A 15,315-nucleotide genomic window follows, 5' to 3' on the forward strand; every position below is an offset into this window, starting at 1 on the left:
ATTATTCTAGCTTCAGGCTGAGAGGGTCCTTTATATAGCACTTACTTTTCCACTGATTTTCAGATTATATATATGGCTGTTTCAAATATCAAAGTCAGAACATAGCAAAAGCAGAAGAAAGTAATTTTCTGATTAACTGTCATGGTTTTGTTTTGGGGTTTTTTTAGATATAAAAAAGTTCAACCTGATTAGCACTAATTCCAGTGGCTGCTGAAGATCTCAGCAAGCAAAAGCCCAGAAGCCCATGTGCAGTGTAATTACTCTCTTCGCTGCAAGGAAATGCATGCTTGGTTCTATCGCGCAAATGAACTCACAAAGAATTGAGTCACCTGTCATGTCACAGCAAGGAGGCAATTTAAAGCAACAACAATAATGAAGGCATGAATCTGGAAAAATGCTGCACTGCACTTAAAACCACGGTATAAATAAGTTCCTGTTGAATAATGACATTTTAAAAAATGAAGCCTTCGTAGTCTGCCCACATTGCTCATAGGCACAATCAGAGTTTCAGTTGTGCCAGGGATGGTTAGGGTGCAAACCTGGCATATGTTTCCAAGAGAAGCAACACGTGAAGTAATAGGCTGTCTCGCCCAAAAAGGAATCAAGTGGCCAGATTCTGAAGACTGCTTTTCAATGACTGGGGTTATGTACATATTCACAATTTAAAATGTAGTGAGGCCACACACCCCCACCCACATTTCAAGTCACTTTTTCACTTTGCTGTCACACCAGAGATGGTGTGGGGATGTCTTCACTCAGTGCACAATAGCTGTTTGATTTGCTCACACCGGCAACCTCTCATCACCTGATCATGAAGCTGTTATCTGCACGTGTGTACCTGCTATCTCAAATGTACACACCTCAGCTTAACCTTAACTGCAAAGTGAATGTGGCTTACATTCTCAGGTTCAATGGAAGCTGGTTTTAGAGAAAATGCATCAAACAGCAATATTTCTCAATAAATTCCAGGATAGAGATGGATTGTGGTTAGCATCATGTGTACACAGCTTCAAACACCAGTGGTGGGAGAATGCTAGAACCAATAGTAATGTGAACACAGCCTAAGATTATCTTTTTTCTGTTCAGGCACTTAGACAGAATACAAATGTTAGGAAGCAGACATAGAGAATCTTAGTTCAATGAACTGAATATCATGACAGCGTTTGCAACTACTATAAAGCAGCCAAAATACAGCCTTTGTTACCCAAAGCTCTCACTCCACCCACAATAAAAGTTATGTTCATATTCTGACGACAGAAAATGAATCGTTTTGCAACCCTCGAAGAACCGATAGTCCTATTTGCCTGAGTTCAACAGTTAAATCATTTCAGGATCAAATAAATATTAGTTTACATAATACAGGTATGCTATAAATTTGTTCCAGTGTCGTGAAGAAATACAAAGCACTAATGTGTCTTAGAAAAAAGGTTCCATAAACAAGCCATATAGGAACTACAATCAACAGGGGGAAAAATGCTCTAAGCAGTTGTGGCAGTAAGCTACCTGCACCAATAAAAACCCTCTGATATAATGTTTCCCAGCCACACAAAAAATCTGGACGTGGTGCAACCTCATCAACAGATGAGGTCAAGCTCACTGTGACCCCTTGTGGAGAAATGATGTATTTATGTCTGCTTATGTTTCGAAGCGGAAAGTAATCTGTGACTGTGACAGTCCAAGTTCAAGGCTATTATAACATTGCAAGCCTGGTCAGCAGTATTGCTAGGTGACAGGTTCTGAGAGAGAGAGATGACCGCTTTGAGTATTTTTTAGGCAGGACCTGGATCAGGTAAATTCAGGCTGACTGGTCTGGGTGAAGAGGGACTTTTAATTGGGCAAATTACCACCTTACAGAGCTGTCCTTACTACGTCTACTTAGAACTAAATCCTATCAAATTCAGTAGGGCATATTTCCATGTAAGTAGGGGTTGGATTTCAGCAAGAGAGCAAAAGCTGGATTGCAGCACTGAACTTGCTTTCGCTCTCTTTCCCTTCCCTACTTCAGGTTTTGGGCTAGAGCTAAACCATACGTCTCCCCCCCCCCTGCATTTTTTGGGCTGTTGGGATCACCAACAAACAAACTGGAGGACCTGAAAGGAGAGAGAGGGAGTTTAGCTATGCTGCTGCCCTCCCCTGCCCATCCCTTCCCATCTAGGCCAAAATAGCACAGATCTTCAACGTGGGCTAAAGAGAGGTGGGCAGCTGGTCGGTCTGTATAATATTGCTGCCTTAATGTATTCCTTCCATGGCTTTAACACATGAGATGAAACCATCAGTGAGTTTTATATTATGATGCAAGATCTCTTTCCAAGGTGGTTGTAGCCAATTTAGAGATTATTGGTGTATAAATGCATTTTCAAAGGAGATGCAGAAGAGACCTCAGAGTTGCAGATCTGGAAGGAGCAACAATGCCAAGACTTGCAGCAACAATTACCTTAAAACAGTGAAGTAAGAGGTAAAAAGATAAAGGTAAAGGACCCCTGGATGGATAAGTCCAGTCAAAGGCGATTATGGGGTTGTGCTGCTCATCTTGCTTCAGGCCGAGGGAGCCGGCGTTTGTCCACAGACAGCTTTCTGGGGCATGTGGCCAGCATGACTAAATTGCTTCTGGTGCAATGGGCCACCATGACAGAAACCAGAGCTCACAGAAATGCCATTTACCTTCCTGCCACATTGGTACCTATTTATCTACTTGAACTGAGGTGCTTTCAAACTGCTAGATTGGCAGAAGCTGGGACAGAGCAATGGAAGCTCACCCCATAGCACAGATTTGAACTGCCAACCCTCTAATCAGCAAGCCCAAGGGGCTCAATGGTTTAGACCACAGTGCCACCCGCATCCCTTACAGTGAAGTAAGAAGGCAATGCAGGTTACCAAAATTGAAGGAGCTATGCACTTTCAATTTTGAAAAAGTCCCTTAATTGAAATAACAACTTAAGGACTCAAGTCTGTAGATTACCCAGACCAGCAATGCCACACACCAGGACACGTCAGAAGAAAACAATGACTTGCATTGCTATAATCATTTTAATCAGCATAATCAAGACACCCGAGGATAAACTGTAGAGAATAATTTTTCAATTAGGGCGACAGAACATCTATGGAAACATGGTTTCAATATTATCCTATCTAATCCTTAAGCCAATTTCCACTGATACCAGTGGGAAATTTTATTTCAAGCGAAGAGGATTTGGGAGAATAACAGGGCAGTATTTGCAACCCAGAATTTGTAATTAGATAAATAATAAATAAACCCACCATTAGGCTTATATTGAGATTCATACACTTATAAATGAATGTAAATAACTTCATACGAATAACATTTAAGCATAACAACTTCAACATGATTAACGAACCAAGACAGACATTTTTAAATACTTACAATCAGGAGGCATTTTTTCTGTGAACAGCTTGTAATACTCTTTCAGCAGCTCCAGATTTTCCTGGTTAACAGTTTCTTGCAAAGAGGTATCTCCAAACCTAAGCAATCACAGAGGACCAATTGGCATAGAAGCAGCATTTCTGCACAAGCAGACGTTTTCCACAAAGAAATGGAACAGGAAATAACCACCTCAGCTCTGAATTAATATTATTATTTTATATCATCAATCATTTTGTGAGCACATCATTTAATTACATCAATTAATTCCTAATTCAAGAACAAAGTGTGTTCTGTTTCCCTAAAGGCCTTGAAAGGTTCAGAAATGGGAACTAGCTCACATGCCACTCAGGCTGCAATTCTATGCTCATGGGCCTGTAATTTCCATTGAACTCTACGAGACTTACATTGAGTAGACACAGACTGCATTGTTATTTAGCAGTAGGTTTGAACATAGGGTTCTCGTGTCAAAATGTAAGTGTATGATTCTGGCCTCATTGAACCATAGTACTGAATTTGAACATTATTATATTGTAAAATAAATGTTACAGTATACAATGAAAGCTTCAGCATATTTAGTGTATTTGCTTGAGAGTAAAGTCTGGTAAAATCCGTAGTACTTAATTCTGAGTCAGCTATGGTCAAAATGAAATCCACATTCAAAATGAATACTGCAGAATTCGCCGAATTTTAAAAAGCCCCAAAGGTGATGAAGTGTAGGATGTGTTATTTTCCTGTACCGATACGAAAGTACCAAAAAGTACAAAAACATTGCATAAATGGAGGTAGGAGGCAGAGTGCAGCTTGCCATTCTGTTGAGGCCCTGCTCAAAGGACATTTCTTGTGGAAGTATCCAAGGGTAGCTGTATTATTTAGGGAATTTAAATTATTTGTAGCCATTTTAACATAAAAAAGCAGAATCACCAGAGGAAGGTTTTTGGATTTAAAGTCTTTGTGACAGACGGCATGAGATGGCACACCACCCTAACCACTCATGAGCCTTACAATCACGTTTTTGTTTTTCCTATGTCACCTTTTACAGTAGTAGAATTAGCTTGAATTTTGCACATTAGAAGGGTAGGCACCTGTGGTATTTGTGCTGTGCTACTGAAGACTTTTTTTTACCATGAAACAATGAGAACTTGCCTCCTTTGCACCTCCAGTTAAAGACAGGTCTTACCTTCTGGCACCAAGCAGTCATTCCTGCATTGTATGGACTATGAGGCAAAAAATGCTGTGTTTTGGCACCTTGGTACCCTCTATAGTCTGGTCTCCCAGGCAATTATCCTATTACTCCATGGGTGGGCAGCTTTAGAAAGGCTGTGTGGTCTCCTTCAAAATACCCAAGAACCGAAACGTAATCCTGATGACTTACCTCTCCGCGAGTGTTTGCTGTTCATTGATTCCTACATTAAAGAGAACTGGATACACATGGAGCAGTTTCCCTTCTTTAATCTCTTGTGGAAGCAGCTCAAACATCTTTCCTGGGAGCTTGATTTCTATTACATAATGTCCCCTAGGAAAGCAAAAGAATAAGACTGATTTGTGCAATGTGTAAGCGAAAAATTCTGGGTGTTGTTGTTGTTTAAATTACACTTGGGCAACATAAACTTTATGTAAGAGGCAGAGGACATATTCCTAAATCATGAAAACTACTGGAGCCTAACCAAATTCAAATAAGCCGAGAGAGAGAGAGAGAGAGAGCGCGCTTTTTTGGTGCCACTGCCCTAAATCAGAAACATAAATGGAAAGCTGATCCTTTTCAGGTCTCTTGCAGTCCCTGAAGAAGAACCTGAAAAGGTGTTGAAAACTGTCCTGTAGATTATTGGCCACCTGGATGGGATGGCAACCACTGCTAGATCATGGCTTGATTTAAGGTGGGTCACAACAGCAACACTACCACCTTACAAACATCTGATAAAAATGTAATAAATGGGTCTCAAAATGCATGGTGGGGTTAAAGCTGGGACCTGGGTCCCCAAAAGATAAAAACTATTGATGTAGGTCATCCCAACAGAGCTGACGCTTTCAGCATTCTGCTTCCAGGCACACTTCCTGTTCTGACCTCAAAAGTATTGGGGGGGGGGTGATGTTCCATCTCTGAGCATGAAGCTATAGTACCTCTTCTGGATTACTGGAATTCAACTCCATCTGCCCAGTAGCTTTCATTGCCATTTGTCTCTTGTCTGCCTCTCCTTGCTTAATGAACAAAGGAGTATTACTCACAGCTCTTCACATGGCATTGCTAGCAGCTCAACTGGCATTCTGCTTATGATACAAGACTCTCTCGAAATGAAACTAACTTAGAAAAAGCCAGTACACACTAGCAGCCTGTCTGTATCTTAAAACATATTTAGAAAACGTGGATTTAAATTACTAACCTCCCTTGGTTTGAATGTAATACGCTAAAGCTAAATCTAGAAATCACATTTCCTTCGTGATTGGCGAAGTCTTAACCTCAGAATGTCAAGATAACAAAATTTTCTTTATTTCTTAAAAGCATGCAAATTTATACAACAATCGGATCAGAAATTTAATTACGAACTGTTTCTTTATAATTACTTTTTCACTGAAGTGGGAAAAAAGGATTAATAAGTAAAAATTTTAAAAAATGAGAAAAGGCTTTTAGCCTTCTTACTGCTTGTCTAGCATTAAAATGAGGGCACACAAACTTTTGAAGCACTTTCTACAGAGTTACAAAAACTCTTTCTGCATCCACATATAATGCCAAACGGTGGTTTGGTGCCATGCTAATGACAGTGATATGCCTTAGTCTAATGCACTCCCTTCTCCCTTTGCTGGTTTGTAGGAAGGCATGGTTTGATCAAACCACAGTTTGCCACAGTCACATGCAATAGCAAACAATCATTTTCCAAAACACCAGAAATAATAAAAGAGGAAAAAGAGCCTCCCGCATCAAGCCGATGAGGGCCCATCTAGACCAGCAACTTGTTCTCACAGTGACCAACCAAATGCCAAAGGGAATTCTGCAAGCAGGGCGTGAGTGCAACAATACTCTGCCCACCTGTGATTCCCTGTTGTAGCAGTTTTAATGTTCTGTGCTTGATATTATTTGATTTTTAATTGTATTCTTATTGCTTCTTTTATCTTGTATGGTTTCTTATATCCTATAATGATAGGAATCAATGTTTTCGCACTTGCAGAAGAGTTTCCTAATGTAGTAACGTGTGAAATTAAAAAGCAAAGGCATTTTCATGGTTCTAACAAGTTTCGTTGATCTGTAGGGAATCTGGTGTCAAAGTGAGATACTGCCAGAAGCAGGTGGGACATTTCCAGAGAGGAGAACTGTACAAAGTCAAAATTTGTGAGAGAAATACTAAAGATTGAAGTCTCAACATAAAAATGTCATCCTGCCAGGGAAAATAAACCTATATTTATCCTATGCACTTAAGTGATGGTATCTGTGTATTTACATACGCAGTTCTGGATGATGTATAGGTTTTGTTTTTCTTTTAAAAAATATAAATTTTGATACGCATTAATGTTTTCGACTGACATATTTGTTAAGTACTTTTTGCTTAGTTTATTTTATCCTACTTGACAAAAAGTAAGTCCTAAAGAACTTTGTATCACCACAGGTTCCCTGACTCTGGCTAGCATTCACACTGATATTGTCATTATAAACATCTCAATGTTTGGTCTCTCTTTTCTCTAGGGTAGGCATATTGCTAATACTTATATAGAACTAATTCTATCCATTGCTGCCAAGAAAACAGACCTAATAATCTCGTTTACCCAGCCTTGCAAACAGGAATGTATAGATGGGATTGAATGTATTATTATTTCAATGACATTTTAAGATGGTCAAGATAAATGCAAGAAGCTGATTTTAAAAACAAAACAAAACAAGGCAGCCGTTAAGCAGCCAGAATTCCTGGGCTCTCAGTCACTGTTTGTTATCATTCAAGCACAGCCAATTAACTACTAAGAATATTACACAAGGTTTCAATGGGATGGAAAAGCTTCAACTGAAAAACCCCTTCCCTTGTACACAAAAACGAAAGGCTGTTGTAGCAGTGCTGTTCACAAAGCCACACCATGGTGGCCACACAAACTCCAGCATTACAACAGAGTGGCAGGCAGCACAGGCAAGCTGTTTAATGGAGGGGGAGGCATTTCACAAAGCAGTTTGCTAGTCTACTCTGTGACCTGCACTCAGTTAAACATGGGTGCAGGAAGGTTTCATGGAGGGGGAGGTGCTTCAGGAAACTGCACTCTGAAGCACCGCCCCTATCATTTAAAATGGGTTTGGTGTAAGCTGTGTGGGGAGGTGAGGGGTGAGCAGGCACATGAGGTGTAAAGGAAGGGTTGGTTGGTTGGTTGGTTGGTCGGTCAGGTGTAAAGGTTGCCCAGGTGTTGGGCAAGGGTGGTTGGCAAAGGAGTTGGCAGGATTGGCTAGTGGTAGCAACCCTGTGTGGGTGGGTGTTTTGACATAAACACTCCCAACTCTCTTGGGAAAGTAACTTTAAAAAAAAAGTTCTCTTACACTTCTGTGTGAAGGGTGTTTTGTATACACAGGCAAAAAGCTGGTAACAAAATGCCATTCTTCAATAAGCATGCAAGGATTTCAATACCAGAGGAGAGTGGCAGTGCTTTATACAATTATCTATTTCTCTCACAAATACTGATATATTCCAGAAGACTATTATCTTTACAAGCCTCTTCAGGGCATTTATTCCCCGTTCTGTCCATTTGTTACAAATCATAGTTACACGAATACATTTGCAGAGCAGCTAGAAAAAGCATTAGATGAGTTTCCATTTGATTTTTCTGGCACAGCATAATGTTATGCCTTTGTTTCAGGAAACAGATAACACTCACCGCCTTCCAGTTATAATAGGCAAGAGGTCATCTGATTTGGCTTCAGTTATTTTAAACATGACTTTTTGTAAATCTGATATTCCCACAGCCATGTCTTCTAGCATTCCAATTTCTTCACCTTCAGAGAATGAAAATTAAATTACAAAATAGAATGAAAAGAAAAATATGACAGACAAGCTCTAACTGGTCTATTTCAATTTTAACAGCCCTAAGCTTCAGAGTCAATGTCATATGTTAATTTGTTATTTCCACATTGACCATGTAGCTGCACAAATATGCCTATTCCAATTTTTTAAATTTTGATTAGGACTATGTAAAATCTGCCCTGTACCTTCCATGGATATTTCTGCTTTCCCACAAAGCCAGCATCACATGTATGAATTGCAGGTCTGAATTACTGATGGATATTTCACATATAGGATTATCCACAAGAAGTTTTTTATCCAGAACAACAGATGTAACCACAAGTGTTATGATGCAAAAGCATGTCACATAGACAATAGGTTTAATTATGCAAGAGCTTATGCAGTTATCGACTGCTCTTTTCATGGAGCTGATTATAATATTTCCATTTTGTTTGCCTGTTAAGGATGCTTATTCACAGTAGCAAACACAAAGTGAAATCTAACAGTGTCCAACCACCAGTGGTCTGGAAAGTTGAGAAGCTCCCTGGAGCAGACTGGGGGAGGGGAGAAGTCTGCTGTCACATTTTTGGATGTCACCCATAGTTTATTCATCGGGGCACTCCTAGTTCAGTTGTAAAGCAAAAGTGGGGAATTACATATTAATGCTTTTGAAATAGTAGGCAAGTTTAATTCAATGGATAGTGCGATAGACTCGGGTCTAGCAAATCTAGGCAGTTTGTCATGCAAAATTGGTAGTAGCTCCACTATGCAGATTTATACTGTACATCATTCAGCCACAGTTTGCATCTGTAACACTAGTAGCCTAGAGCCCTCCTAACACAGTAGTTCTGATCAGCAAGATAAAATGGTAAAGTACTTGTAATAGTAACACTCAGATATTTATATCCCAACACATAACCTGAAAGTATGGCTTACAAATGGAAAAACAACAACATATATAGTGTCTTTTTATACTGGTATCAGTCTATCTATACCAGTTAAAACACACTGGCTGGAGCCAGAGGAGGAAAATTGAGTTTGGTTTCCATAATCCCACCCCCTTGTACTCCCAAAAAAGCTGCTCCCGAGAGTCAAGGGAGCTCTTTCAAATGGCATGGGATGTGGTGTGAAGGGCCACAGTTGCAGTGGCAAATAGAAGAAAAAAATAATCACTGTTTGGACCCAAGTTAATAGAAAACACAGCACATACAATATAATGCAGGTCAGGTAAAGACAACAAACTGTCTCACCCTTCAATGGTCTTCTGAAATAAAATAATCAATATAGTACTAAATATGTTTATTCAGCCATCCATTCTGCTGATAGATCTTATACTTCCAAATAAACATAGCTGAGAATATCCACAATATATATATATATAAATGTTCAATAAATGTTAAAAAGAAAAGAAATTGGCACACAGCTGTGTATCAGAAATACCAAAATGGCCTGGTCCGCACATCACAGTAAACCAAACCATGGCCTGGCTTAGCTAGAACATGCAGATTTCTAGAGGGAGAGATAGCAGCTACTTTGCTCCCTTCCGCTGTCTTTCTGCTGCTATGCTGAGCAACCCCATTGCTTGTTTTAAAAGTGTAATCTGAACCCAGGTTCGTGGTTTAGTTCTCTGTAGACTAACCATGAGCAACAGCAGAAGTTAGTCCAGTGGTTTGTGGCTCTTGGTTTGCCTGGAGAGAACTAAACCATAAGCCTGGGTTTTGGACATCACCACAAACCAGAGCTTTCCAAACTTTTCATGTTGGTGACACACTTTTAAAGGCGTGCATCATTTCATGACACAGTAAATCAGTTTTACTAGCAAATTGGAGGTTAAACTAACCCCTTTCCAGCCCTGGGAGGAGCTTGGGGAGCATTCACGTGACATACTTATACACTAATGTGTCGCGAGACAGAGTTTGGAAAGCTCCGTCTTAAACAAAGCTATGGTTTAGCTCACCACAGGAGCAGGACAACTAGGGAGGAGCAAAACTGCCAAGATCTCCTCCACAAGAGCTCTTGTCTATTCTTCTTAGCTTTTTTAGAACACTTTAATGTAGCCATCTGAGTGTATAACACTTACTATATGTACTGAGGAGTCCTTCATACTGAACAATTAGCCCGACCGTGTGAAGCTGCTGCAGGAAGCCTTGATCCCGCAAACTGGAGTGCAATTTGATTATAAAACCACAGACCAATCCAGCAAGCTAGAGTAATGACAATAACCAAATAAACAGATACCAATTATATTAGAAAGAAAGATAACAAGAGTCATTTACAAAATTCACTCAGCATTAATAACACAAATTCAGCTTGAACCAAGTCCCACTCTTTTGTCTGTGAAGCTGAATGTTGGAAAGATATGTCTAAAGCATTTATTCTCAAATAGTACTACAGAAGAAACATCACAGATTAAAAACACCCTAAGATCAAGCATATATTTTATAGAATAATAAGGCATTGACACAGATCATAGCCATTCCAGAGATCTGAAGGAATCAAACCTAGCTAGTTGTTTTGGTGTGCAGCCTGTCCTTGTAATATGAATTTAGCCATTGAAAGGAGAAGATGAGCAAACAGTAGGAAAGAGAGTGAATATTTGGATTATTAAAAGCCTCCCACTGAGCAATGGACCATTATCCTGCCACTAGATAAAATTGACTAATTTAACTTTTCTTGATTTCATGTTTTCGAAATCAAATCTCCAGTTCGTGCTTTCCCCCCATTCTGCACCTTCCACTGAAACCATGTTTTCTAAATAGGTGTATAAGTGCAACCATATCCCGTAAGACATGATTTTGTTTCCAAAAGCAGTACATTTGTTCATTTGCTGCATAGTGTAACTTGAAAGTACACTCCTGGCTTGTAAAACATCTATTTGTCTGCTCACATTCCTATGCTCCATCTTAGGAATGAATCCGGTCTGTAGATTCACCAGGCACATCTTCACATTATTAATTAATGATTATGGCATTATATATGTACATTTCACAAAGAACAGGTATGACATTACTGTAAAAACAAGTTCTGCACTTAATATCTCATTTTAAAATTCCAAAACCATTTGTCTAGACGTAAAAAAGGGAAACATATCCATCTTTGCACTGTGTTACTGTTGTCCCAGATCCAAAGTCCTCTGGGCATGAGCAGAAAAGCACATCTGTGCAGTCATGGGAGGCTCCTAATGTCTCATTATATGCTGCTCCAAAGGAACACCAACTGCTGCTGGAAGGGGAAGCCAAAAAGCCCCCTTGTGAATGGGCAGAACACCATTGTGCATTGTGCATGGCATTTCATGACTGTTCAGATGAAGACCATGTTTCCTTTTTAAAATGTGGAAGTATTATGCTTCCATATTTTTATATTATGTGGAATATATTACATTAATGACTAAAATGGGTAATTGGATTTTGCATTATTGACAAAACAGTTTGCACATTTTTTTTTTGTTCCCTGAGGAAGGGCCTGTGGAGCTGAAAATGTGTTCATCATGAAAGGGTATTCTGAATTAAAATGCATTTTCCAACAGTGTGGGAAGCTTCTGCTTCTGTGGCATAGAGGCGTCGGCTTTGCTAAGGCATTGCCTACAATAATGATAACAGCAGCTGGAGACTGCTTGTGTAGATCTTGTGTAAAACCAGTTGTGTTCTACTGTCAGGAAATGGATGGAGGCACCACCAAACATCTGAGAGGTGGCTTCAGAAGCACTGGCAGAAACATCCAAGGCAATTTCCTGTACTTGCACCACGGATCAATAGTGTATTTTCTGGTATATCTGAATGGCCCTTGAGCATCTGAAAACACGCAGTAAAAAGTCCAGGGAGCAGCAGTTTGCCAAACACCTTCCACATGTGACTGAGTCACATGTAGAAAGATGGAGACTTGTCCTTTGGTGTCTCAGTGGAGTACTGCAGCACTAAGGCAACTTTTGTGGAGCCAGAAAAGGACTGATCTACTTTTCCACTGTATGCTATGGGCAGAATACCACTCACTGGGATAGCCACATGCCTTTATACTCTAGGAGGTGGCTAAGTTGTTATTCAAAAATAAAATGAAAGCCTGCCTCAGTTAAACCTGGCACGGTTTAAGTTGACAGCTCTGCAACAAAACAAAACAGATAAGTTTATAAAATGGAAGAAGCACCTACTGCTTGACTGAAGACAATATCTCTTCTCAGGGTCAGCATTAAGCATTGTGGCAAGTTACATGCAAGCTCCTGAAGCAGAACAAAAGACATTGATTGCTTTGCCCTAGTCACCACCTCTCCAATACAGTCCTTCAGCGTAACTGTGAGTGGATAAAGTTGTTCATACCAGTCACCTGTAACAAAGGAGGGAGATCAAGAATGGTGATCAAGGTAGAGAAAAATCTCCTTTTCAAAGCAGAAAAATCAGTGGATGTAATCCTTTCTCTTTGTGCACGCACACTAAGCTATGGTCAGGTGCCTGCAGCAGTTCCTCTCACACACTGCTGAGATTATTAGCTCAGCTCATCCCTGCATTCTCAATACAACACCACATCCACAAAAATCAACTTCTTGTTCATAGCCTAGTTGATGCAATTAAATGAACTTCCCAAAGTAACAGCAGCCTGAGAGGAAATCAAAGCTGGAAAACAAAATAAATGAAATGCTTGGTCAACCGAGCGAAATATTTATGATACTCTGATCTTCTAGTCAAGCTAAGGAAGTGCAACACATTGATTTCTTTATCGAGTGATTGCATGTAGTAAAAAAACAAAACCCCAAACCCAACAACCCATGGATGTATACTAGAGAATACAAACCTCCTACTGGCTTTGAGAGGAAACAGTTAATCAGCAGCTTGACATATGACAAATTCACTTTCTGACATTCGGGGGGGGGGGGGAGACTGCCAATTTAGTCTTATTTGTGAACAATTTTACAAGGGGTTACAACAACTGTACATTGCCAACGCAGCTTAAAAGCAATTCATTCCCTTTACATCCTCCTCCACCACCCACAACATGCCTGTGAGGCCTTTCAGCCACCCCACATATTGCAGTCATCTAACCTAGAGCATAGATGGCAGACATTTGGCTATCCCTGTCCAGCCAGGGGCACAGCTGGGCCACTTGAGCCTCAAGCAACAGACATGGATCCAGGAACACCCCCCAAGCTACGTACCTGCTCCTTCAGAGGGAGTATAACCCCATCAAGAGCAGGCAACCTACCACCCATCTGGTCCAGGGAACCGCCCACTACCAGTGCCTCAGTCTTATCTGGTTTGAGTTTCAGTTTATTGGCTCTTATCCAGCCCATTACCAATACAAGACAATGGTCCAGCACATCCACTGCCTCAACTGTAGATGTAAAGGAGAGGTAGAGCTCTGTGTCATCAGCATATTGCTGATAACACTCCAAAACTCATTATATGAAGATGATGTACAGATGGTATATGACACCAGGGCAGTTAGGGAAAATGTACAAAACTAGTTCAAATATCTGTTGGAAGTGTAAGAAAAAGGAGGAGACATTTTATCATATGTGGTGGGGTTGTAATGTAATTAAAAAATTTTGGGAAATGATATATAATGAATTGAAGAAAATGTTCCAGCTAACATTTGTTAAAAAACCTGAAGCATTTTTGTTAGGGATTGTAGGGAAAAAGCTGAAAAACATCTTCATGTATGCGACAACGGCCGCGAGAGTCCTAATAGCACAAGGATGGAAGACTGAAGAAATTCCAACTAAAGAATCATGGCAAGAAAAACTGATGGACTATGCAGAACTCGCAAAATTGACACGTAAGATACGGGACAAGGATAACTGTGATTTTAAAGATGAATGGGAACCCTTTACAAAGTATTTGAAGAGGCAACAAAGTGAATTGGACTCCTTGGCAGGTTTTGAATAAACATTCACAAACTTTTTATTGACAATAATGAGTTAAACAATTTAAGGATCTATACAACTTTGCAACATGAAGAGAATAGCATTCACAGAGAAACCAAAGACTGGAACTGAGGGAAGTCATGGTGGGATGGGGGTGGGCGGGTTTTGTGTGGGAGGGTGGGGGGAGGGAGGAAAAATGGGGGGGAATTAAGGATATGCTTTTGGATAATATGTTTTGTTTAAATTTTCAATTATTATTATTTTTTAAAAAGACAACACTCCAAAACTCTGGATAACCCACTCAGTGGTTTCATGTAGATATTAAATAGTATAGGGGATAAAATCTAACCCACATTGAAGGCTCCACACGGCCAAAAAACACTCCCCAAACATCACCATCTGGAAACATTCATTCAAGTAGGAATTGAACCACTGCAAAGTGGTGCCACCCACTTCTATCTTGGACCATTGCTCCAGAAGGATACCATGGTTGATGGTATCAAACCTTTCCCATGACTACGTTAATTTCTACAATATATCTGTAGAGTGCTTCCATATTTTCCCCCAAGTTAATTTCTACTCCTTTAATCACTATAGATAACTTTATTTTTCATCTGTTCCCAATTTGAATTAATTTTTAATTCAGAGTTTGAATTAACAAGTGTGATGTAAAGTGGAAATAAAAACCCAGGTGTGACCTCATTTTTGCCTTTGAACAAAGATACAGATTGTTCCCTACTAAAAACATTTTTTCTAATGCAAACATTGTGTTTTTTCTTTCTTTCTTTTTTACAACTGTAGCAGATTTAGCATCCTTTGGTGCTTTTGTGATTCTCACAGTATCCTGGGCTCTTTTTCCCCCTTCCTCTGTCAGTTCCCACTGATAACGAAAAAGTTTATTGTATGACCTACCATACCCTACATTTACTTAATTGTTCATTCCATCTTTGTAACTGAAGGCGAAGAGCATTTGCTTAAAATTAGGTTCCTAACAAATCCTGTACAGCTAATTTAGCATCTAAGCAAAACTCATGATTTCAGTATTCTAAAAATAAAACCCTGAACTGCAAATTGAACTGTAACTGCTAGAGGTTTGGAAAGTGTTAAACTCTGCTATA

The 15,315-nt window shown here is 39.8% G+C and overlaps 1 protein-coding gene across 6 annotated transcripts in view; it reads right to left on the reverse strand.

The window, feature by feature from the left end:
• The window catches only part of INPP4B (inositol polyphosphate-4-phosphatase type II B), a gene marked incomplete at its 5' end in the record, with an annotated part of 260,693 nt that overhangs the window by 28,038 nt on the left and 217,340 nt on the right, over window positions 1-15,315 (reverse strand). For all 6 annotated transcript variants that reach the window (XM_082237557.1, XM_082237558.1, XM_082237559.1 and 3 more), the window contains 5 exons: window positions 3,383-3,480; window positions 4,755-4,895; window positions 8,222-8,339; window positions 10,427-10,550; window positions 12,491-12,663. In XM_082237557.1, coding sequence (XP_082093683.1) covers window positions 3,383-3,480; window positions 4,755-4,895; window positions 8,222-8,339; window positions 10,427-10,550; window positions 12,491-12,663 — 654 coding nt within the window. The remainder of the gene's footprint in view (window positions 1-3,382; window positions 3,481-4,754; window positions 4,896-8,221; window positions 8,340-10,426; window positions 10,551-12,490; window positions 12,664-15,315) is intronic.

The sequence above is a fragment of the Podarcis vaucheri genome (genome assembly GCF_965113315.1).
Source record: "Podarcis vaucheri genome assembly, chromosome: 9".
Lineage (NCBI taxonomy): Eukaryota > Metazoa > Chordata > Lepidosauria > Squamata > Lacertidae > Podarcis > Podarcis vaucheri.